A 25858-nucleotide genomic window follows, 5' to 3' on the forward strand; every position below is an offset into this window, starting at 1 on the left:
AGCTCTGCCCTACCCCTACCTGGAGCCCACCTGCGTGCAGGAGAGCATCTCCATCTGAGGTGGCATGTCACCTGAGTGTCACCTGTGTCACCTCAATGTCACCTGCGTCACCTGTGTCACCTGTGTCACCTGTGTGTCACCTGTGTCACCTGTGTCACCTGTGTCACCTGTGTGTCACCTGTGTCACCTGTGTCACCTGTGTCACCTGTGTCACCTCCTGCGTGCAGGAGAGCATCTCAAAAAACCCCAAAATTTGCCAAAAAACTCCCAAAAATTCAGGAAAAAACCCCAAAATCTCAAAGATCCCCCCCAAAATAAACCCAAAAATTTGGGATAAAAACCCCAAAATTTACAAAAAAAACTCCAAAAAATTCAGGAAAAAACCCCCAAATCTGGGAGATCCCCCCCAAAATTAACCCAAAAATTTGGACAAAAAAACCCCAAAATTTGCAAAAAAACCCCCCCAAAATTCAGGAAAAAACCTCCAAAATCTGGGAGATCTCCCCCAAAATTAACCCAAAATTTTGGGAAAAAAAATCTCAAAAATTCAGGAAAAAAAACCCCAAAAAATTCAGGAAAAAAACCTCAAAATCTGGGAGATCTCCCCAAAATAACCCAAAAATTTGGGGAAAACCACCAAAAATTCAGGAAGAAAACCCAAAAAATTCAGGAAAAACCCCCCAAAAATTCAGGAAAAAAACCCCAAAATCTGGAATATCCCCCCCCAAAATAACCCAAAAAATCGGGGAAAAATCCCAAAAATTCAGGAAAAAAACCCAAAAATTCAGGAAAAAAACCCCAAAATCTGGGAGATCCTCCCCCAAATTAACCCAAAAATTTGGGGAAAAAACCCCAAAAATTCAGGAAAAAACCCCAAAAAATTCAGGAAAAAAACCCCAAAATCTGGGAGATCTCCCCCAAATTAACCCAAAAATTCGGGGAAAAAACCCCAAAATTTGCAAAAAAAACCCCCAAAATTCAGGGAAAAAACCTCCAAAATTTCAGGAAAAAAACCCCCAAAATCTGGGAGATCCTCCCCAAAATTAACCCAAAAATTTGGGGAAAAAAAACCCCAAAAATTCGGGATAAAAACCCCAAAAATTCAGGAAAAAACCCACAAAATCCGGGAGATCCTCCCCAAAATTAACCCAAAATTTTGGGAAAAAAATCCCAAAAATTCAGGGAAAAAATTCCCAAAAATTCAGGAAAAAAAAAAAACCTAAAAATTCAGGGAAAAACCTCCAAAATCTGGGAGATCTCCCCCTAAATTAACCCAAAAATTTGGGAAAAAAATCTCAAAAATTCAGGAAAAAAAACCCCAAAAAATTCAGGAAAAAAACCCCAAAAAATTCAGGAAAAAACCCCAAAAAATCTCGAAGATTCCCCCCAAAATCAACACAAAAATTCGGGAAAAAAACCCAAAAATTCAGGGATAAAAAATCGAATTTTGGGATTTTTTAGGGGATTTTTGGGAAATTTTGGGGCTCTTCGGCTCGGTCTGAAAAAAAATTCCCAAAATCCTCAAAAATTTGAAGGGAACCCCAAAATTTCTGTCCCCCAATAAATGAATTTCCTGAGAAATGGATGGAAAATGAGTCGGGTTTGGAATTTTGGGGGGATTTTGGGGAATTTTGGGGGATTTTGGGAGGATTTTATGGGAATTTTTGGGGGGATTTGGGGGGATTTTAAAGAGATTTTGGGGGGAATTTTGAGATTTTGAGGGAATTTTGGGGGATTTTGGGGGAATTTTGGGAATTTTTGAGGGATTTTGGGAGGATTTTATGGGATTTTTGGGGGGATTTGGGGGGATTTTAAAGAGATTTTAGGGGAATTTTGAGGAATTTGGGGATTTTGGGGGATTTGGGGAATTTTGGGGGGATTTGAAAGAGATTTTGGGGGAAATTTTGGGAATTTTCGAGGGATTTTGGGGGGAATTTCGAGGAATTTTGGGGGGGATTTTATGGGATTTTTGGGAGGTTTTGGGGGAATTTTGGGGAGCGGGAAATTGTTGGGGGAGGGGAGGTCCCAAAAATGGGGGGGGGGGACCCCCCAAAAATGAGAGGACCCCAAAATTTGGGGGAGATGCCAAAAAAACGGAGGGGGGGACCCCAAAAGTGAGGGAGGGGGGGGAGGGGCGGGTTGGGTGGGGGAGGGGCACCCCCTGGGAGGAGGGAACCAGGGGGGTGGTGGGGGAGGGGAGGGGGGTCCCCAAAATTGGGGAGGGGTCCCCAAAACCGCCCCTCCCCCCCCAGTCAGAGGGAGGGAGGCGTCGCCCCGAATTTTTCCCGCCAGATTTTTGGGGTGCTGCCCCTCCCCCCCCTCCTCTTTCCGCCCCTCCCCCACTGCATGGAGCGTCCCCTCCCCCCCCCCCCCCAAATTCCCCTCCCCCACCCTGAAAATTTGGGGGGGATCCTCCCCCCACGCCCCTCCCCCACCCCCCGGGGGGATTTTGGGGTTCGGGGGTGGGGGAGGGGCGGGGGTGGGGGAGGGGAGCGCGAGGGGTGTTGGGGGAGGGGCGGGTGTCACTGCCGCCCCTCCCCCCCCCCCCTCCGGGTTTGGGGGTTTCTGCCGCCCCTCCCCCACCCGGCCCCTCCCCCACCCCGCCCCCTGCCCCTCCCCCACCCCGGCCCCTCCCCCCCAAGGACCCCCCGGAGGGGTCGGGGGGGACCCCCCGGGGTGTTTGGGGGGGTGGGGGAGGGGAGGGGAGGGGGCGTGTCCCCGCCCCGGTGTGGAACCACGTGATCAATAAACACCCGTGTCCGTCAGCGTGGGGGAGGGGCTGCCGGCCGGGGGGCGGGGCCACGGGGTGGGGGAGGGGACACGAGCTGTGGGAGGGGCCAGGGATGGGGGAGGGGCAATGGAATTGGGGGAGGGGCTTTGGGAATGGGGGAGGGGCGCTGGGAGTAAGGGGAGGGGCCACGGGAGTGGGAGGAGCCATGGGAAAGGGGGAGGAGCCAAGGAATGGGGGGGAGGGGAATTTGGGAATGCGGGAATTGGGGGAGGGGCTCCGGAATTGGGGGAGGGGCTTTGGAGTTAAGGGGCGTGGCTTGAATCGGGGGGAGGGGCGCACGCCGCCCCGACCAATCGCGACACGGCGTCCTACCCCGCTCCGTCACAGAGGGGCGTGGCTTTAGAGTGACGTCACGCACGGAGCCCAACCAATGACGTCATCACACGGCGGATGGGGGGGGAGGGGACCCCCGGATTTTATTGCCAAAATTTGGGGGGGGGGGGGAAGGGGGGTCCCCAACCGCCCCTCCCCCACTCCAGGAACCCCACCCCCACCCCGGTGACGTCATCAGGGTCCCCAAGGTCCCCTGGGTGTCCCCAAGGTCTCGGGGGGGTCCCCAAGGTCCCATTTTGGGGTCCCCAAGGTCCCCTGGGTGTCCCCAATGTCCTGGGGGGGTCCCCTGGGGTGTCCCCAAGGTCTTGGGGTGTCCCCTGAGGTGTCCCCAATGTCCCCTGGGTGTCCCCAAGGTCCCCTGGGTGTCCCCAATGTCCCCAGGGGTGTCCCCAAAGTCCTGGGGGTGTCTCCACGGTGCCCCCCCCTGTCCCATTTTGGGGTCCCCAAGGTCCTGGGAGGGTCCCCTGGATGTCCCCAAGGTCCCCTGGGTGTCCCCAAAGTCCGGGGGGGTTCCCCAAAGTCCTGGGAGTGTCCCAAATGTCCCCTGGGTGTCCCCAAAGTCCTGGGGGTGTCCCCTGGTGTCCCCTCCCGGTCCCATTTTGGGGTCCCCAGGGGTGTCCCCAATGTCCCCATCTGAGCTCCACGGGCAGGGCCAGGCCGAGGTGGGGGTGGCACCACAAATGTCCCCAAATGTCCCCAGGGGGGGTCCACAAGGTGCACGGGGCCACGGCACAGGTCAGGCCCTGATGTCCCCAAATGTCACCAATGTCACCAATGTCCCCGTTTGGGGACACTCAGGGATCCATCAGCAGGGAAAGGGCTCGGTGCCCGATGTCACCAATGTCCCCAATGTCCCAATATGGGGACATTCAGGGGTCCATCAGCAGGGACGGGCTCGGTGTCCGATGTCACCAATGTCCCCAATGTCACCAATGTCACCATTTGGGGACACTCAGGGGTCCATCATCAGGGATGGGGCTCGGTGACCGATGTCCCCAATGTCCCCAATGTCCCCATTTGGGGACACTCAGGGGTCCATCATCAGGGATGGGGCTCGGTGCCCGATGTCACCAATGTCACCAATGTCACTGATGTCACCATTTGGGGACACTCGGGGGTCCATCAGCGAGGCCAGGCCTGTGCCAGGGGTCCGTCCTGGATGTCCCCAGTGTCCCTCGATGTCCCCAGTGATGTCCTGGATGTCCCCAGTGTCCCTCGATGTCCCCGATGACGTCCCCGGTGTCCCCAGTTTGGGGACACTCAGGGGTCCATCAGCAGCGCCAGCCCGTACCTGGTGGTGCCCAATGACGTCCCCAATGGTGTCCCCAAATGTCCCCAACCTCCCCCAATGTCCCCACTGTCCCCAATGTCCCTCTGTCCCCTCTGTCCCCAATGTCCTGAATGCCCCCAATGTCCCCTTGATGTCCCCAATGTCCCCAATGTCCCCTTGATGTCCCTTCTGTCTCTCTGTCCCCAATGTCCCTCTGTCCCCTCTCTCCCCTCTGTCCCCAATGTCCCCCAGTTCCCCCAATGTCCCCAAATGTCCCCAGTGTCCCCCCAATCCCACCAATGTCCCCAATGTCCCCAAGCCCCCCTCTGTCCCCAATCCCCCCAATGTCCCCTTGATGTCTCTTCTGTCCCTCTGTCCACCTGTCCCCTCTCCCCCCTCTGTCCCCAATGTCCCCTTGATGTCCCCAGTGTCCCCAATGTCCCCAACCCCCCCAATGTCCCCAATGTCCCCTTGATGTTCCTCTGTCCCCAATGTCCCCCTGTCCCCAATGTCCCCAATGTCCCGAATGCCCCCAATGTCCCCCCGTCCCCAACCCCCAAATGTCCCCAATGTCCCCAACCCCCCCAATATCCCCAATGTCCCCAACCCCCCCAATGTCCCCAATCCCCCCAATCACCCGCAATGTCCCCAATGTCCCCTTGATGTCCCTTCTGTCCCTCTGTCCCCAATGTCCCCCCCATCCCCACTGTCCCCAAATGTCCCCCCTGTCCCCAACTCCCCCACTGTCCCCACTGTCCCCAACCTCCCCAACGTCCCCAATGTCCCCTTGATGTCCCCTCTGTCCCGAATGTCCCCCCGTCCCCACTGTCCCCAAATGTCCCCCCTGTCCCCAACTCCCCCACTGTCCCCACTGTCCCCAACCTCCCCAATGTCCCCAATGTCCCCTTGATGTCCCTTCTGTCCCTCTGTCCCCAATGTCCCCTCGTCCCCACTGTCCCCAATGTCCCCCCTGTCCCCAATCCCCCCAATGTCCCCAATCCCCCCAATGTCCCCTTGATGTCCCTTCTGTCCCTCTGTCCCCAATGTCCCCCCTGTCCCCAACCCCCCCAGTGTCCCCAATGTCCCGAATGCCCCCAATGTCCCCAGTGTCCCCACTGTCCCCAAATGTCCCCCCTGTCCCCAATCCCCCCAATGTCCCCAATGTCCCCAATGTCCCCAACCCCCCCAATGTCCCCAATGTCCCCAATGTCCCCTTGATGTCCCTTCTGTCCCCCCGTCCCCAATGTCTCCAATGTCCCGAATGTCCCCAATGCCCCCAACCCCCCCAATGTCCCCAACCCCCCCAATGTCCCCTCTGTCCCCACCCCCCCCGTCCCCCTGTCCCCGTCCGTCCGTCGGGCCGTACCTGGCGCTGCCCGTGGGGGGCACACCTGCCGCCAGGTGCGTCAGGCGCCCGGGGTGCAGCAGGGCCCAGCCCGGGGGGGGCGCGGGGGCCACGCAGCCGTAACGGGGGAACAGCCAGCCGCCGCCCTGGGGACCAGTACGGACCAGTATGGACCAGTATGGACCGGTATGGAGCGGTACGGACCAGTATGGACCGGTATGGACCAGTATGGACCGGTACGGACCAGTATGGACCAGTATGGACCAGTACGGACCGGTATGGACCAGTATGGACCGGTATGGACTGGTACGGACCAGTATGGACCAGTACGGACCAGTATGGACCAGTACGGACTGGTACGGACCAGTATGGACCAGTACGGACCAGTACGGACCAGTATAAACCGGTATGGACTGGTACGGACTGCTATAAACCACTATGAACCAGTACGGACCAGTATAAACCAGTATGGATCGGTACGGACCGGTACGGACCAGTATGGACCAGTACGGACCGGTATGGACCGGTATGGACTGGTACGGACCAGTATGGACCAGTATAAACCAGTATGGACCGGTACGGACCAGTATGGACCAGTACGGACCAGTATAAACCAGTATGGACCAGTATGGACCAGTACGGACTGGTACGAATCAGTATGGACCAGTATAAACCGGTACAGACCAGTATGGACGAGTATGGACCAGTATGGACCAGTACGGGCCAGTATGGACCAGTATGGACCAGTACGGACCGGTACAGACCGGTACGGACCAGTGCCACCAGTACGGACCAGTACAGAGCAGTACGGCCCGGTATGGACCGGTATGGACCGGTATAAACCGGTATGGACTGGTATTAACCAGTATGGACCAGTATGGACCAGTATGGACCAGTACGGGCCAGTATGGACCAATACGGAGCAGTATAAACCAGTCTAAACCAGTATGGACCAGTATGGACTGGTACGGACCAGTACGGACCGGTACAGACCAGTATAAACCAGTATAAACTGGTACGGACCAGTACGGACCAGTATAGACCAGTACAGAGCAGTATGGACCAGTATGGACCGGTATGGACCAGTATGGACCAGTATAAACCAGTACGGACCAGTACAGACCGGTATGGACCATTATAAACCAGTACGGACCGGTACGGACCAGTACGGACTGGTATGGACCAGTATGAACCAGTATGGACCAGTACGGACCAGTACGGACCGGTATGAACCACTATGGACCAGTATGGATCTGTATGGACCAGTACAGACCGGTATGAACCAGTATGGATCTGTACAGACCAGTATGGACCAGTGAAGACCAGTATGGACCAGTACAGACCAGTATGGACCACTAACCCCTCCCAGTCCCCCCCAGTCCCTCCCCGTATAAACCAGTAACCCCCACATCCCCCCAGTATAACCCAGTATAACCCAGTCCGTACGTGGGCGGGGCTTAGGCTGACGCTCAGGCTGATCGTGGCCGTCGGCCGGGGCGGGGCCGAGGGGGAGGGGTCGGAGGGGGCGTGGCCAGAAGGGGCGGGGTCATAACGAACCACGGAGCTCAGCACGGTCCGGCCCTGGGTGGGGGAGGGGCGAGTGGGTGTGGTCAAGAAAGGACACACCCAGAAAGAGAGCCACACCCACATTGACCACGCCCCAATTCAGCACGACCGACCACACCTGCTTAGGCCACACCCACATCTGCGATGCCTTTTGAAGACCCCACCCCCTTTCACACCTTTCCTCCCAAGCCACGCCCATTTAGCCACACCCTCTGTGGACCACACCCATCTCTCCAAGCCCCACCCCTCCCAAGGCCACGCCCCTTTCTAAATCCCTACCAATTCCCCAAACCCCACCCACTTCTCCATGTCCCATAAGCCCCGCCCCTTCTCAGGCCCCACCCCTTTTACAGCCCCACCCATTCCCTGCCCCAACCCTTTCGCCAGGCTCCACCCCTTTCCTCTGAGCCACGCCCTCTCCACAAGCCCCACCTCTTTTTAGCCCCCGCCTCTGAGGCCACGCCCATTTCCCCAAGCTCCACCCCCTTAACCCAAGCCCTGCCCTCTCCCCAAGCCCCGCCCCTTTATAATTCCCCACCCCAGCCGCACCAATCCTGAGGCCCCACCCATTTTCCAGACCCCGCCCCTTTCTCCCAGGCCCCGCCCCTTTCTCGTAGGCCCCGCCCACCTTGGGGGCGTATCCCGGGAAGAGCCGGCGGGCGATGGGGGGGAGGAGCTCCCGCAGCGCCCCCTGCAGGGCGGAGTCCAAACGCAGCGCGGAGAGAGGCACCGCCCACGAGAGCACCTGGGCAGGTGAGCGACGGGGGAGGGACGGGTGAGGGACAGGTGGGACACACCTGGGACACACCTGAGATACACCTGGGACACACCCAGGACAGGTGAGACACACCTGGGACAGGTGAGGGACACCTGGGACACACCTGAGATACACCTGGGACACACCCAGGACAGGTGAGACACACCTGGGACAGGTGAGGGACACCTGGGACACACCTGAGATACACCTGGGACACACCTGGGATACACCTGGGCAGGTGAGGGACACCTGGGACAGGTGAGGGACACCTGGGATACACCTGGGATACACCTGGGATACATCTGGGACACACCTGAGATACACCTGGGCAGGTGAGGGACGGGGGAGGGAGGGGTGAGACACACCCAGGACAGGTGAGGGACACCTGGGACAGGTGAGATACACCTGGGATACACCTGGGATACACCTGAGATACACCTGGACAGGTGAGATACACCTGGGATACACCTGAGATACACCTGGGACACACCTGAGATACACCTGGGCAGGTGAGGGACGGGGGAGGGACGGGGGAGGGACACCTGGGACAGGTGCGGGACACCTGGGATACACCTGGGACACACCCAGGACAGGTGAGACACACCTGAGGTACACCTGGGACAGGTGAGATACACCTGGGATACACCTGGGACACACCCAGGACAGGTGAGACACACCTGAGGTACACCTGGGACAGGTGAGATACACCTGGGATACACCTGGGATACACCTGGGACACACCTAGGACAGGTAAGACACACCTGAGGTACACCTGGGACAAGTGAGGGACACCTGGGATACATCTGGGATACACCTGGGCAGGTGAGGGACACCTGGGGCACACCTGGGACACACCTGGGATACACCCAGGACAGGTGAGATACACCTGGGACACACCTGGGATACACCTGGGATACACCTGGGACACACCAGAGATACACCTGGGACACACCTGGGACACACCTGGGACACACCTGGGACACACCTGGGGCACACCTGAGATACACCTGGGACACACCTGAGATACACCTGGGACACACCTGGGGCACACCTGGGGCACACCTGGGACACACCTGGGATACACCTGGGACACACCTGGGACACATCTGGGCACACCTGGGGCACACCTGGGACACACCTGAGATACACCTGGGACACACCTGAGATACACCTGGGACACACCCAGGACAGGTGAGACACACCTGGGACAGGTGAGGGACATCTGGGATACACCTGGGACAGGTGAGAGACACCTGGGATACACCTGGGACACAGCCAGGACAGGTGAGACACACCTGGGACAGGTGAGGTACACCCAGGATACACCTGGGACACACCCGGGATACACCTGGGACAGGTGAGGGACACCTGGGATACACCTGGGACACACCTGGGAACCCACACAGGACAGGTGAGATACACCTGGGATACACCTGGGGCAGGTGAGGGACACCTGGGACACACCTGAGATACACCTGGGCAGGTGAGATACACCTGGGACACACCTGAGATAAACCTGGGACACACCTGAGATACACCTGGGCAGGTGAGATACACCTGGGATACACCTGGGACATACCTGAGATACACCTGGGACAGGTGAGGGACACCCGGGATACACCTGGGACACACCTGGGGCAGGTGAGATACACCTGGGATACACCTGGGACACACCAGGGACACACCTGGGACACACCTGGGACAGGTGAGATACACCTGGGATACACCTGGACAGGTGAGGGACACCCGGGATACAACTGGGATACACCTGGGATACACCTGGGCAGGTGAGGGATGGGGGAGGGATGGGGGAGGGACAGGTGAGGGACACCTGGGATACACCTGAGATACAACTGGGATACACCTGGGAAGGTGAGGGATGGGGGAGGGACACCTGGGATACACCCGGGACAGATGAGATACACCTGGGACACACCTGGGACACACCTGAGATACACCTGGGACAGGTGAGATACACCTGGGATACACCTGGGATACACCGGGGCAGGTGAGATACACCTAGGATACACCTGGGATAACTTGGGACACACCTGAGATACACCTGGGCAGGTGAGCGACGGGGGAGGAACAGGTGAGATACACCTGGGACAGGTGAGTGACACCTGGGACACACCTGGGACACACCCAGGACAGGTGAGACACACCTGAGGTACACCTGGGACAGGTGAGGGACACCTGGGACACACCTGGGACACACCCAGGACAGGTGAGACACACCTGAGGTACACCTGGGACAGGTGAGATACACCTGGGATACACCTGGGATACACCTGGGACACACCTGGGATACACCTGGGCACACCTGGGACACACCTGGGATACACCTGGGACACACCTGGGATACACCTGGGATACACCTGGGATACACCTGGGGTACACCTGGGACACACCTGAGATACACCTGGGATACACCTGGGATACACCTGAGATACACCTGGGATACACCTGGGCAGGTGAGGGACACCTGGGACACACCTGGGACAGGTGAGACACACCTGGGATACACCTGAGATACACCTGGGACACACCTGGGGCACACCTGGGGCACACCTGGGGCACACCTGGGATACACCTGGGACACACCTGGGATACACCTGGGGCACACCTGGGACACACCTGGGACACACCCGGCCCTGGCCTCGCCCACCAGGACAAGTCAGAGCTCCCTTCTTGAAGCCCCGCCCCCAATTTTTAAGGTCACACCCTCCAATGTTTAAGCCCCGCCCTCATTTTTTTCCAGGTTCCACCCCCATTTTGAAACCCCACCCCCATTTTTGAAGCCCCACCCCCATTTTTGAAGCCCCACCCCCATTTTTGAAGCCCCACCCCCTTTTAAGAGGCCCCGCCCCTATTTTAGGCATCCCAAATATTTTTTAGCCCCGCCCCCATTTTAGGCCACGCCAATTTTGGGGAGGGCAACACCCCCAATTTTGAGGCCACACCCCTCACTCGGAAGCCACGCCCACCTCGTGATGCTCCGCCCACCCTCCTCGAAGCTCCGCCTCCTCCCGCAGCTCCCGCCCAAACTGCTCCGAGAAGAGCGGGAACTGGAACACGTCAGGGCAGGGCTGGAAAATCACCCAAAAATCAGAAATTCACCCCAAAAATCACCCTGGGAACCCCAAAAATCAGAAATTCACCCCAAAAAAACCCAAAATCCCCAAATTTCCCCCAAAAAATCCCCCAAAAAATGGGAAGAGCGGGAACTGGAACACGTCAGGGAAGGGATGGAAAATCACCCCAAAAATCAGAAATTCACCCCAAAAATCAGAAATTCACCCAAAAATCAGAAATTCACCCCAAAAATCAGAAATTCACCCCAAAAAACCCAAAATTTCCCCCCAAAAAATCCCAAAAAAATGGGAAGAGCGGGAACTGGAACACGTCAGGGAAGGGATGGAAAATGGAAATTCACCCCAAAAATCAGAAATTCACCCCAAAAATCAGCCCAGGAACCCCAAAAATCACCCTGGGAACCCCAAAAAACCCCAAAAACTCAACAGGGGACCCCAAAAAACCCAAAATCCCAAAATTTCCCCCCAAAAATCCCCCAAAAATGGAAGAGCGGGAACTGGAACACGTCAGGACAGGGCTGGAAATTCACCCCAAAAATCAGAAATTCACCCCAAAAATCAGAAATTCACCCCAAAAATCAGCCCAGGAACCCCAAAAAACCCCAAAAACGGAACGGGGGACCCCAAAAAACCCAAAATCCCAAAAATTTCCCCCAAAAAATGGGAAGAGCGGGAACTGGAACACGTCAGGGAAGGGATGGAAATTCACACCAAAAATCAGAAATTCACCCAAAAATCAGAAATTCACCCAAAAATCAGAAATTCACCCCAAAAATCAGCCCAGGAACCCCAAAAACCCCAAAAACTCAACATGGGACCCCAAAATACCCAAAATCCCAAAATTTCCCCCAAAAATCCCCCCAAAAAATGGGAAGAGCGGGAACTGGAACACGTCAGGGAAGGGATGGAAAATGGAAATTCACCCCAAAAATCAGAAATTCACCCCAAAAATCAGAAATTCACCCCAAAATCAGAAATTCACCCCAAAAATCAGAAATTCACCCCAAAAATCAGCCCGGGAACCCCAAAAAACCCCCAAAACTGAACGGGGGACCCCAAAAAAACCAAATCCCAAAATTTCCCCCCCAAAAAAATACCCCAAAAAATGGGAAGAGCGGGAACTGGAACACGTCAGGGAAGGGATGGAAAATGGAAATTCACCCCAAAAATCAGAAATTCACCCCCAAAAATCAGAAATTCACCCCAAAAATCAGCCCAGGAACCCCAAAAAACCCCAAAAACTCAACGGGGGACCCCAAAAATCCAAAATCCCAAAAATTTGGGAAATGTGGGGGATTTTTGGGGGGATTTTGGGGCATTTTTGGGATGATTTCGGGCACGTTTTGGGGTGATTTTAGCAGCGGTTTTGGGGTGAATTTGGGATATTTTGGGGGTGATTTTGGGGTGATTTTGGGTATTTTTGGGATTTTTTAGGGGGTTTTTTTGGGATATTTTGGGGTATTTTTGGATATTTTGGGGTGATTTTTGGGTATTTTTGGGGGATTTTTTTGGGATATTTTTTGGGTGATTTTGGGATATTTTTTGGGTATTTTTGGAGTATTTTTTGGGTGATTTAGGGGATTTTTTTTGTATTTTGGGTATTTTTGGGATATTTTTTGGGATATTTTGGGATATTTTTGGGATATTTTTGGGATATTTTTGGAATGATTTTGGGATATTTTTTGGGTATTTTTTGGGTACTTTTGGGATATTTTTGGGTGATTTTGGGGTGATTTTTGGGATTTTTTTGGGGGAAGTATTTGGGTGTTTTTGGGATATTTTTGGGATTTTTTGGGGATTTTTTTGGGATTTTTTGGGGTATTTTTGGGATATTTTTTGGGTGATTTAGGGGATTTTTAGGGTATTTTTGGGGTGATTTTGGGGTATTTTTGGGGATATTTTTGGGGTGATTTGGGGATATTTTGGGATATATTTGGGATATTTTGGGGTATTTTTGGGATATTTTTTGGGTATTTTTTTGGCATTTGGGGGGTGATTTTTGGGATATTTTTGGGATATTTTTGTGGTGATTTTAGGGGCATTTTTGGGGTAATTTGGGGATATTTTTGGGTGATTTTGGGGTGGTTTTGGGATTTTTTGGGATATTTTGGTGATATTTTTGGGATATTTTTGGGATTATTTTTGGGATATTTTGGGGATATTTTTTGGGTGATTTTTGGGATATTTTGGGGATATTTGGGTGATTTTGGGGATATTTTTGGGGTGATTTTTGGGTGTTTTTGGGATATTTTGGGGATGTTTTTGGGTGATTTTGGGGTGATTTTGGGGTGAGGTTTTGGGTGATTTTTGGGATGTTTTGGGGATGTTTTTGGGTGATTTTGGGGTGATTTTGGGGTGAGTTTTTGGGTGATTTTTGGGATATTTTTGGGATATTTTTGGGATATTTTGGGGTGATTTTTGGGTGATTTTTGGGATATTTTGGGGTGATTTTTGGGGTGATTTTGGGCGTTTTTGGGGCGCTTTCGGTACCTCCTGGATCAGGTTCTCCGGCAGGACCCGGCTGTAGTTGGGGTGCAAATACTGCTGGTCCCAGTCCTGGGGAAAGGGTGTTACTGGGATAAACTGGGAGGGACTGGGAGGGGATTGGGAGGGACTGGGAGGGACTGGGAGGGACTGGGAGGGGAATGGGAGGGGATTGGGAGGGGACTGGGAGGGACTGGGAGGGACTGGGATGGACTGGGATGGGATTGGGAGGGAACTGGGAGGGACTGGGATGGACTGGGAGGGACTGGGGGGGAATTGGGAGGGACTGGGATCAAACTGGGAGGGACTGGGAGGGGACTGGGATGGACTGGGATGGGATTGGGATGGACTGGGATGGACTGGGGGGGACTGGAATGGAACTGGGAGGGAACTGGGAGGGACTGGGATCAAACTGGGATGGACTGGGAGGGAACTGGGATGGGATTGGGAGGGACTGGGAAGGAACTGGGAGGGACTGGGATGGACTGGGAGGGATTGGGATGGACTGGGAGGGACTGGGATGGAATTGGGATGGACTGGGATAAACTGGGATGGACTGGGATGGGATTGGGATGGACTGGGAGGGACTGGGATAAACTGGGAGGGGAATGGGAGGGACTGGGATGGACTGGGAGGGGACTGGGGGGGACTGGGATGGACTGGGAGGGACTGGGAGCACTGGGAGGGACTGGGAGCGGGACCGGTCAGTGCCCTGTACTGGTTTATACTGGTTTGTATCAATCTATACTGGTCTGTACTGGTTTATACTGGTCTGTACTGGTTTGTATCAATCTATACTGGTTTGTACTGGTTTATACTGGTCTGTACTGGTTTGTACTGGTTCTGTACCCACCCAGGGGTTGCGGGGTCTCTCCCAGAGCTCGGGGCGCTCACTGCCCTGCACTGGTCTGTACTGGTTTATACTGATCTATACTGGTTTGTACCGGTTTGTATCAATCTATACTGGTCTGTACTGGTTTGTACTGGTTTGTACTGGTCTGTACTGGTTTCATACCCACCCAGGGGTTGCGGGGTCTCTCCCAGAGCTTGGGGTGCTCACTGGGGGTCATTGCCCTGTACTGGTCTGTACTGGTTTGTATCAATCTATACTGCTCTCTACTGGTTTATATCGATGTATACTGGTCTGTACTGGTCCATACTGGTTTATACTGGTCTCATACGCACCCAGGGGTTGCGGGGTCTCTCCCAGAGCTCGGGGTGCTCACTGCCCTGCACTGGTCTGTACTGGTTTATACTGGTTTATACTGGTTTGTATCAATCTATACTGGTTTGTATCAGTCCATACTGGTTTGTACTGGTTTGTACTGGTCTGTACTGGTCTCATACGCACCCAGGGGTTGCGGGGTCTCTCCCAGAGCTCGGGGTGCCTCCCCCCGGTGCCGTTGTAGCCGTCGGTCACCAGGAGGTGCCCGAAGTGGCGCCGGTTGGTGACGTGCAGGAACAGCCCCTGGGGACAGGGGGAGCCCCAAAATCCCCCAAATTCACCCCAAAATTCACCCCAAAATTCACCCCCAAATCCACCCCAGAATCCAACCCAAAATCCTCCCCAAAACGCCCCAAATTCACCCCAAAATTCACCCCCACAACCCCCCAAATTCACCCCAAAAACCCCCAAATTTACCCCAAAATTCACCCCCAAAATCCACCCCAAATCCCCCAAATTCACCCCCAAATTCACCCCCAAATTCACCCCAAAATCCACCCCAAAAACCCCCAAATTTACCCCAAAATTCACCCCCAAATCCACCCCAAATCCACCCCCGAAACTCTCAAATCCACACCCAAAACCCCCAAATTCACCCCAAAACCCCCCAAATTCACACCAAAATTCACCCCCAAATTCACCCCAAAATCCCCAAATTCACCCTAAAATTCACCCTAAAATCCCACAAAATTCATCCCAAAATCACCCCAAATCCACCTCAAAAATCCCCCCAGAATCACCTCAAAAATCACCCCCAAGATCCCCCAAATTCACCCCAAAATCCACCCCTAAAACCCCCCAGAATCACCTCAAAATTCATCCCAAAATCCCCCAAATTCACCCCAAAATCCATCCCCAAGATCCCCCCAAAATCCCCCAAATTCACCCCAAAACCCACCCCCAAGATCCCCCAAAATTCACCCCCAAAACCCCGCAAATTTACCCCAAAACCCACCCCTGAATCACCCCAAAATTCACCCCAAAAATCACACCCAAAACCCCTCCAATTCACCCCAAAACCCCAAAATTCACCCCCAAAATCACCCCGAAATTCACCCCCCAAAACCTCCCAAAATTCACCCCCAAACCCCCCAAATTCACCCTGAAATTCACCCCCCAAACCTCCAAAATCCACCCCCAAAACTCCCCAAATCACCCCAAAATCCACCCCCAAATTCACCCCCAAAATCCCCCAAATTCACCCCCAAAATTCCCCAAATTCACCCCAAAATCCACCCCAAAATTCACCCAAATTCACCCCAAAATCCACCCCCAAAATCCCCAAATTCACCCTAAAATTCACCCTAAAACCCCCCAAATTCACCCCAAAATCCACCCCCAAGATCCCCCAAAACCACCCAAATTCACCCCAAAATTCACCCCCAAAACCCTCAAATCCACCCCACAATCCACCCCCTAAATCACCTCAAAATTCACCCCCAAGATCCCCCAAATTCACCCCAGAATTCTCCCCCAAAACCCCCCAAATTCATCCCAAAATCCAACCCGAATCCACCCCCAAAACCCTCAAATTCACCCCAAAATCCACCCCAAATCCACCCCCTAAATCACCCCCAAAATTCACCCCCAAAACCCCCCAAATTCACCCCAAAATCCACCCCAAATTCACCCAAATTCACCCCAAAATCCACCCCAAATTCACCCCAAAATCCACCCCCCAAACCCTCCAAATTCACCCCAAAATTCACCCCCCAAACCCCCAAATTCACCCCAAAATCCACCCCCAAATTCACCCAAATTCGCCCCCAAATCCACCCCCTAAATCACCTCAAAATCCCCCAAATTCACCCCAAAATCCACCCCCTAAATCACCCAAATTCACCCCAAAATTCCCCCCAAAATCCCCCAAATTCACCCCAAAATTCACCCCCAAAATCCCCCAAATTCACCCCCCAAATTCACCCCAAAATCCACCCCCAAATTCACCCCAAATTCACCCAAAACCCCCACAAAATTCAACCCAAAATCACCCCAAAATCCCCCCAAGAAAACCCAAAATCCCCCAAATTCACCCCAAAATCCCCCCCAGACTGGGCTGGATTTTGGAGCCTCCCCGGGTGAGTTTTGGGGTCCCCCAGGTGAATTTGGGGTGATTTTGGGGTGATTTTTGGGATATTTTTGGGGTGATTTTGGGATGATTTTGGGTGATTTTGGGAGGATTTTTTTTTATATTTTTGAGGTGAATTTTGGGATGATTTTGGGGGCGATTTTGGGGTGATTTCGGGGTGATTTGGGGATGATTTTGGGGTGATTTTTTGGATATTTTTTGGGGTGATTTTTGGGATATTTTGGGGTGATTTTTTGGATATTTTTGGGATGATTTTGGGATGATTTTGGGGTGAATTTTGGGATATTTTTGGGTCATTTTGAGGCGATTTTGGGATGATTTTGGGATGAATTTTGGGTGATTTTGGGGTGATTTTGGAATGATTTGGGGGTGAATTTTGGGGTGATTTTTTGGATATTTTTGGGGTGAATTTTGGGATGATTTTGGGATGATTTTGGGATGATTTTGGGGGTAATTTGGAGGTATTTTTGGGATGATTTGGGGGTGATTTTGTGGGTGATTTTGGGTGAATTTTGGGGTGATTTTTGGGATTATTTTTGGATGATTTTGGGGTGATTGTGGGGGTGAATTTCGGGGTGATTTTGGGGTGAATTTCGGGGTGATTTTGGGGTCATTTTGGGATGATTTGGGGTGATTTTGTATGATTTTTGGGGTGAATTTCGGGGTGATTTTGGGGGTGATTTTGGGCTGATTTTTGGGGTGAATTTTGGGATATTTTGGGGTGAATTTTGGGGTGATTTTGGGATATTTTGGGGTGATTTTTGAGGTGACTTTGGGGTGATTTTTTGGATATTTCTGAGGTGATTTTGGGGTGATTTTGGGATGATTTTTGTGGTGATTTTAGGATGAATTTCGGGGTGAATTTTGGGGGTGAATTTTGGGGTGATTTTTTGGATATTTTTAGGATGATTTTGGGGTGAATTTTGGGTGATTTTTGTGATATTTTTGGGGTGAATTTTGGGGTGATTTTGGGGTGAATTTTGGGATGATGTTTGGGTGATTTTGGGGTGAATTTCGGGGTATTTTTTAAAATATTTTTGGGGTGAATTTTGGGGTGATTTGGGGAGATTTTTGGGATGATTTTGGAGTGAATTTTGGGATGATTTTTGCGTGATTTTTGGGGTGATTTTGGGGTGAATTTGGGGGTAAATTTGGGGTGATTTTGGGGTGATTTTTGGGTGATTTTGGGATGATTTTTGGGATGATTTTGGGGTGATTTTGGGGGTGAATTTCGGGGTGATTTTGGCGTGATTTTTGGGATTTTTTGGGTGATTTTGGGATGATTTTGGGGGTGAATTTGAGGTGATTTTGGGGTGAATTTTGGGATGATTTTTTGGATATTTTTGGGATGATTTTTGGGTGATTTTGGGATGATTTTTGGGGTGAATTTCGGGGTGATTTTGGGGGTGATTTTGGGCTGATTTTTGGGGTGAATTTTGGGATATTTTGGGGTGAATTTTGGGGTGATTTTGGGATATTTTGGGGTGATTTTTGAGGTGACTTTGGGGTGATTTTTTGGATATTTCTGAGGTGATTTTGGGGTGATTTTGGGATGATTTTTGTGGTGATTTTAGGATGAATTTCGGGGTGAATTTTGGGGGTGAATTTTGGGGTGATTTTTTGGATATTTTTGGGATGATTTTGGGGTGAATTTTGGGTGATTTTTGTGATATTTTTGGGGTGAATTTTGGGGTGATTTTGGGGTGAATTTTGGGATGATGTTTGGGTGATTTTGGGGTGAATTTCGGGGTATTTTTTAAAATATTTTTGGGGTGAATTTTGGGGTGATTTGGGGAGATTTTTGGGATGATTTTGGAGTGAATTTTGGGATGATTTTTGCGTGATTTTTGGGGTGATTTTGGGGTGAATTTGGGGGTAAATTTGGGGTGATTTTGGGGTGATTTTTGGGTGATTTTGGGATGATTTTTGGGATGATTTTGGGGTGATTTTGGGGGTGAATTTCGGGGTGATTTTGGCGTGATTTTTGGGATTTTTTGGGTGATTTTGGGATGATTTTGGGGGTGAATTTGAGGTGATTTTGGGGTGAATTTTGGGATGATTTTTTGGATATTTTTGGGATGATTTTTGGGTGATTTTGGGATATTTTTGGGGTGATTTTGGGATGATTTTGGGGTGATTTTGGGGATGATTTTGGGGGTGAATTTTGGGATATTTTTGGGGTGATTTTTGGGGTGATTTCAGGCGATTTTGGGCTCTCACCTTCTCGCGGGCGCGGGCGCAGAACGCCATGTCGGGGTCCAGGTGGGCGTGGTCAAAGACAGGCCCCTCCCCCAGCGGCCCCCGCAGCGCGGCCCCGCCCACCAGGTAGGCGCGGCTGACGTAGGGCACGTTCCACACGCCCCTGGCCACGCCCACCGGGGGGTGGGGTCAGGCTGGGGACACGCCCACCACCAAGCCCCGCCCACCCATCCCAGGGGGGTGTGAGTGTCGCCAGCTGTGCCCAGGTGTGTCCCCACCCCCAGGTGTGTGCCCAGGTGTGCCCCAGGTGTGTCCCCAACCCCCCAGGTGTGTCCCAGGTGTGTCCCCAACACCCCAGGTGTGCCCAGGTGTGTGCCCAACCATGCCCAGGTGTGCCCAGGTGTGTCCCCAACACCCCAGGTGTGTGCCCAGGTGTGCCCCAGGTGTGTCCCCAACCCCCCAGGTGTGTCCCAGGTGTGTCCCCAACACCCCAGGTGTGCCCAGGTGTGTCCCCAACCCCCCAGGTGTGCCCCAGGTGTGCCCAGGTGTGTGCCCAGCTGTGCCCAGGTGTGTGCCCAGGTGTGTCCCCAACCCCCCAGGTGTGCCCCAGGTGTGCCCAGGTGTGTGCCCAGGTGTGTCCCCAACCCCCCAGGTGTGCCCCCAGGTGTGTCCAGGTGTGTGCCCACTCCCCAGGTGTGCCCAGGTGTGTGCCCAACCATGCCCAGGTGTGCCCAGGTGTGTCCCCAATCCCCCAGCTGTCCCCAGGTGTGTCCCCAGGTGTGCCCTGTCTCACCTGCGGTGCCCCTGCAGGATCTCCAGGTGTGTGCCCCCCCCCCAGGTGTGTCCCCACCTGTGCCCAGGTGTGCCCAGGTGTGTGCCCAGGTGTGTCCCCAAACCCCCCAGCTGTCCCCAGCTGTCCCCACCCGTGCCCAGGTGTGTCCCCAGGTGTGTCCCCACCCCCCAGGTGTGCCCAGGTGTGCTCTCTCTCACCTGCGGCGCCCCTGCAGGATCTCCAGGTGTGTCCCCACCCCCCAGGTGTCCCCAGGTGTATGCCCAGGTGTGTGCCCAGGTGTGTCCCCTGCTGTCCTCACCCGTGCCCAGGTGTGCCCTCTCTCACCTGCGGCGGCCCTGCAGGATCTCCAGGTGTGTCCCCACCCCCCAGGTGTCCCCAGGTGTATGCCCAGGTGTGTGCCCAGGTGTGTCCCCTGCTGTCCTCACCCGTGCCCAGGTGTGCCCTCTCTCACCTGCGGCGGCCCTGCAGGATCTCCAGGTGTGTGCCCACCCCCCAGGTGTGTCCCCAGCCATGCCCAGCTGTGCCCAGGTGTGTCCCCACCCCCAGGTGTGTGCCCAGGTGTGCCCCAGGTGTGTCCCAGGTGTGTCCCCAACCCCCCAGGTGTGTCCCAGGTGTGTCCCCAACCCCCCAGGTGTGCCCAGGTGTGTCCCCAACACCCCAGGTGTGTGCCCAGCTGTGCCCAGGTGTGTCCCCACCCCCTAGCTGTGCCCAGGTGTGTGCCCAACCATGCCCAGGTGTGCCCAGGTGTGTCCCCAACCCCCCAGGTGTGCCCCAGGTGTGCCCAGGTGTGTCCCCAGCCCCAGGTGTGTGCCCAGGTGTGCCCCAGCTGTGCCCAGGTGTGTGCCCAGGTGTCCCCAGGTGCGCCCTGTCTCACCTGCGGTGCCCCTGCAGGATCTCCAGGTGTGTCCCCACCCCCCAGGTGTGTCCCCAGCTGTCCCCAGGTGTGCCCCCAGCCGTGCCCACCTGTGCCAAGGTGTGTGCCCAGGTGTATCCCCACCCCCCAGGTGTGTCCCCACCCCCCAGCTGTGCCCAGGTGTGCTCTTTCTCACCTGCGGCGCCCCTGCAGGATCTCCAGGTGTGTGCCCACCCCCCAGCCGTGCCCAGGTGTGTCCCCAGCTGTCCCCACCCATCCCCAGGTGCTCTCTCTCACCTGCGGTGCCCCTGCAGGATCTCCAGGTGTGTCCCCATCCCCCAGCCGTGCCCAGGTGTGTCCCCAGCCGTGCCCAGGTGTCCCCAGCCGTGCCCAGGTGTGCCCTGTCTCACCTGCGGTGCCCCTGCAGGATCTCCAGGTGTGTGTCCCCAGGTGTGCCCATGTGTGTCCCCACCCCCCAGGTGTGTCCCCACCCCCCAGCCATGCCCACCCATGCCCAGGTGTGCTCTCTCTCACCTGCGGAGGCCCTGCAGGATCTCCAGGTGTGTCCCCACCCCCCAGCTGTCCCCAGGTGTGTGCCCAGGTGTGTGCCCAGGTGCGCTGTCTCACCTGCGGCGCCCCTGCAGGATCTCCAGGTGTGTCCCCACCCCCCAGGTGTGTCCCCAGCTGTCCCCAGGTGTGCCCCCAGCCGTGCCCAGGTGTCCCCAGGTGTGTCCCCACCCGTGCCCAGGTGTGTGCCCAGGTGTGCCCAGGTGTGTCTCCAGCTGTCCCCAGGTGTGTCCCCAGGTGCGCTGTCTCACCTGCGGTGCCCCTGCAGGATCTCCAGGTGTGTGTACCCAGGTGTGTCCCCACCCCCCAGCTGTCCCCAGGTGTGTCCCCACCCCCCAGGTGTCCCCAGGTGTGTGCCCAGCTGTCCCCAGCTGTCCCCAGGTGTGCTCTCTCTCTCACCTGCGGCGCCCCTGCAGGATCTCCAGGTGTGTCCCCACCCATGCCCAGGTGTGTCCCCACCTGTCCCCAGGTGTGTCCCCACCCCCCAGCTGTCCCCAGGTGTGCTGTCTCACCTGCGGTGCCCCTGCAGGATCTCCAGGTGTGTGTACCCAGGTGTGTCCCCACCCCCCAGGTGTCCCCAGGTGTCCCCAGGTGTCCCCAGGTGTGTCCCCACTCCCCAGCTGTCCCCAGGTGTGCCCAGGTGCTCTCTCTCACCTGCGGTGCCCCTGCAGGATCTCCAGGTAGTCGGGTGCGCGGGCGTAGAAGCCGTCGGGGCTCAGGGCGCCCCAGAAGTTGGACCAGAGGTGACCGGGACGGGCCAGGAGCGGGGCCAGCACCTGCCTGGGGACACCTGGGCGTCACCTGGGGACACCTGGGGACCGGGACGGGCCAGGAGCGGGGCCAGCACCTGTCTGGGGACACCTGGGGACACCTGGGGACACCTGGGGACACCTGGGGACAGCTAGGGACAGCTGGGGACCGGGACGGGCCAGGAGCGGGGCCAGCACCTGTCTGGGGACACCTGGGCGTCACCTGGGGACAGCTGGGGACAGCTGGGACACCTGGGGACACCTGGGGACCGGGACGGGCCAGGAGCGGGGCCAGCACCTGCCTGGGGACACCTGGGCGTCACCTGGGGACACCTGGGGACACCTGGGGACACCTGGGCGTCACCTGGGGACTGGGACGGGCCAGGAGCGGGGCCAGCACCTGCCTGGGGACACCTGGGCGTCACCTGGGGACACCTGGGGACACCTGGGGGCACCTGGGGGCACCTGGGGACACCTGGGGACAGCTGGGGGCCTTGGGGACACCTGGGGACACCTGAGGGTCATTTAGGGTCACCTGAGGGCACCTGGGGAGACCTGAGGGACACCTGAGGGGATCTGGGGACACCTGGGGGACATTTAGGGTCACCTGGGGTCACTCAGTGGTCAGTCAGGGTCACTCAGTGGTCACTCACTGGTCATTGGTCACTCACTGGTCAGTTGGTCACTCAGGGTCACTCAGGGTCACTCAGTGGTCACTCAGTGGTCAGTCAGGGTCACTCAATGGTCAGTCAGTGGTCACTCATTGGTCATTGGTCACTCAGTGGTCACTCAGTGGTCACTCAGTGGTCACTCAGTGGTCACTCTGTACCTGTTTTGCTCGATCAGCTCCCTCAGCACCCCGGGGTCGCTCAGGGCTCAGTGTGGGGTCAGTGGTCACTCATTGGTCATTGGTCACTCATTGGTCAGTGGTCAGTCAGTGGTCAGTCAGTGGTCAGTCAGTGGTCACTCAGGGTCACTCAGTGGTCACTCAGTGGTCACTCAGTGGTCACTCAGTGGTCACTCAGGGTCACTCTGTACCTGTTCTGCTCGATCAGCTCCCTCAGCACCCCGGGGTCGCTCAGGGCTCAGGGTGGGGTCAGTGTTGGGTCAGTGTTGGGTCAGTGGTCACTCATTGGTCACTCAGTGGTCAGTGGTCACTCAGTGGTCACTCAGGGTCACTCAGTGGTCACTCAGTGGTCACTCAGTGGTCACTCAGGGTCACTCAGTGGTCACTCTGTGGTCACTCAGGGTCACTCAGTGGTCACTGTGGGGTCATTGGTCACTCAGTGGTCACTCAGTGGTCACTCAGTGGTCACTCAGTGGTCACTCAGTGGTCACTCAGTACCTGTTCTGCTCGATCAGCTCCCTCAGCACCCCGGGGTCGCTCAGGGCTCAGGGTGGGGTCAGTGGTCACTCACTGGTCACTCATTGGTCAGTGGTCGGTCAGTGGTCACTCATGGTCACTCAGTGGTCACTCAGTGGTCACTCAGTGGTCATTGGTCACTCATTGGTCATTGGTCACTGGTCAGTGGTCACTCATTGGTCACTGGTCACTCAGTGGTCACTCAGTGGTCATTGGTCACTCACTGGTCACTCAGTGGTCACTCAGTGGTCACTCAGTGGTCACTCAGTGGTCACTCATGGTCAGTGGTCAGTACCTGTTTTGCTCGATCAGCTCCCTCAGCACCCCGGGGTCGCTCAGGGCTCAGTGTGGGCTCAGTGGTCACTCATTGGTCACTCATTGGTCACTCATTGGTCAGTGGTCACTCAGTGGTCACTCAGGGTCACTCAGTGGTCACTCAGTGGTCACTCAGTGGTCACTCAGTGGTCACTCAGTGGTCACTCTGTACCTGTTCTGCTCGATCAGCTCCCTCAGCACCCCGGGGTCGCTCAGGGCTCAGGGTGGGGTCAGTGTTGGGTCAGTGTTGGGTCATTGGTCACTCAGTGGTCAGTGGTCACTGGTCAGTGGTCACTCAGTGGTCAGTGGTCACTCAGTGGTCACTCAGTGGTCACTCAGGGTCAGTGGTCACTCTGTACCTGTTCTGCTCGATCAGCTCTCTCAGCACCCCCGGGTCGCTCAGGGCTCAGTGTGGGCTCAGTGTGGGGTCAGTGGTCACTCAGTGGTCACTCATTGGTCATTGGTCACTCATTGGTCATTGGTCACTGGTCACTCAGTGGTCACTCAGGGTCACTCATGGTCACTCAGTGGTCACTCAGTGGTCACTCAGTGGTCACTCTGTACCTGTTCTGCTCGATCAGCTCCCTCAGCACCCCGGGGTCGCTCAGGGCTCAGTGTGGGGTCATTGGTCAGTCACTGGTCACTCATTGGTCATTGGTCACTCAGTGGTCACTCATTGGTCATTGGTCACTCAGTGGTCACTCAGTGGTCACTCAGTGGTCACTCAGTGGTCACTCAGTGGTCACTCAGTGGTCACTCTGTACCTGTTTTGCTCGATCAGCTCCCTCAGCACCCCGGGGTCGCTCAGGGCTCAGGGTGGGCTCAGGGTGGGGTCAGTGGTCACTCACTGGTCAGTCACTGGTCAGTGGTCACTCAGTGGTCACTCAGTGGTCACTCAGTGGTCACTCAGTGGTCACTCTGTACCTGTTCTGCTCGATCAGCTCCCTCAGCACCCCGGGGTCGCTCAGGGCTCAGTGTGGGGTCAGTGTGGGGCCAGTGGTCACTCAGTGGTCACTCATTGGTCACTCAGGGTCACTCAGTGGTCACTCAGGGTCACTCTGTACCTGTTCTGCTCGATCAGCTCCCTCAGCACCCCGGGGTCGCTCAGGGCTCAGTGTGGGGTCAGTGGTCACTCATTGGTCACTCATTGGTCATTGGTCACTCAGTGGTCACTCAGTGGTCACTCAGTGGTCACTCAGTGGTCACTCTGTACCTGTTCTGCTCGATCAGCTCCCTCAGCACCCCGGGGTCGCTCAGGCTGACGTCGCTGTCCAGGCTCAGGTAGAATTCGCAGCGCGGGTCCCGCCGGCACAGCGACCTGGGGCACCCAAAACCGCCCAAAATCGCCCCAAAACCACCCAAAATCACCCAAAAATACCCCAAAATCACACAATTTCACCCCAAAATTACCAAAAACCACCCCAAAATCACCCCAAATCAGCCCAAAATCAGCCCAATATCACCTCAAATCACCCCAAATCCCCCCCAAATCACCGCAAATCAGCCAAAATCACCCCAAAATTCACCCCAAAATCACCCAAAATCGCCCAAAATCGCCCCCAAAACACCCAGAGTCATCCAAAATCACCACAAAATACCCCAAAATCACCCAAATTCACCCCAAATCACCCCAAATCACCCAAACCCACCCAGAATCAGCCAAAATCAGCCCCAAATCACCCAAATTCACCCCCCAAATCACCCAAAATCGCCCAAAATCACCCAAAACCACCCAGAGTCATCAAAAATCACCACAAAATCACCCCAAAATCACCCAAATCACCCCAAATCACCCTGAAATTCCCCAAAATCACCCCAAAAGACCCCAAAACCACCCCGAATCAGCCAGAATCAGCCCAAATCACCCCCAAAATTACCTAAAATCACCCAAAATCAGCCCAAAATCACCTGGAACACCCCAAATTGACCAAAATCACCCAAAAAATCACCCCAAATCACCCCAAATCAGCCAAAACCACCCCAAAGTCAGCCAAAATTTCCCCAAATCATCCCAAATCACCCAAAAATCACCCCAAAACACCCTGAAATCACCCAAAATCAACC

The 25858-nt window shown here is 55.2% G+C and overlaps 1 protein-coding gene and 1 long non-coding RNA gene across 3 annotated transcripts; both read right to left on the bottom strand.

Moving 5' to 3' along the window:
* Window positions 1–3534: 3534 nt before the first annotated feature.
* Window positions 3535–19261, bottom strand: PLOD3 (procollagen-lysine,2-oxoglutarate 5-dioxygenase 3). Of its 2 annotated transcripts, none has more exons than XM_084224454.1 (8): window positions 19176–19261; window positions 14993–15109; window positions 13648–13713; window positions 11050–11151; window positions 7934–8050; window positions 7186–7320; window positions 5761–5885; window positions 3535–4319 (listed from the first exon to the last, which is right to left on the bottom strand). In XM_084224454.1, the coding sequence occupies exons 1-8, from the start codon at window positions 19203–19205 to the stop codon at window positions 4247–4249; spliced, it is 765 nt and encodes a 254-aa protein (XP_084080580.1). In that variant the 5' UTR covers window positions 19206–19261; the 3' UTR covers window positions 3535–4246. The 2 variants fall into 2 exon arrangements, with proteins under 2 accessions (XP_084080580.1, XP_084080581.1); XM_084224455.1 differs by having other exon boundaries at window positions 3535–4415.
* Window positions 19262–19275: 14 nt separating this feature from the next.
* Window positions 19276–25115, bottom strand: LOC311164832. The gene is made up of 3 exons (XR_014616891.1): window positions 25008–25115; window positions 22022–22147; window positions 19276–19317 (listed from the first exon to the last, which is right to left on the bottom strand). It is a non-coding gene; the product is annotated as an uncharacterized lncRNA (long non-coding RNA).
* Between the last annotated feature and the right edge of the window lie 743 nt (window positions 25116–25858).

Source organism: Fringilla coelebs (assembly GCF_963513975.1).
Source record: "Fringilla coelebs genome assembly, chromosome: 38".
Lineage (NCBI taxonomy): Eukaryota > Metazoa > Chordata > Aves > Passeriformes > Fringillidae > Fringilla > Fringilla coelebs.

What these genes read in the sequence shown, in the direction of transcription:
- PLOD3 (XM_084224454.1), bottom strand. Translation starts at nt 19,205, where the DNA reads ATGGCGTTCTGCGCCCGCGCCCGCGAGAAG. An exon ending in TCCCGGGATACGCCCCCAAG is followed by an intron (nt 7,321 to 7,933) that starts GTGGGCGGGGCC and finishes TCCCCCACCCAG; the next exon opens with GGCCGGACCGTGCTGAGCTC. An exon ending in CCCCCCACGGGCAGCGCCAG is followed by an intron (nt 4,320 to 5,760) that starts GTACGGCCCGAC and finishes GGGGACATCCAG; the next exon opens with GACATCACTGGGGACATCGA.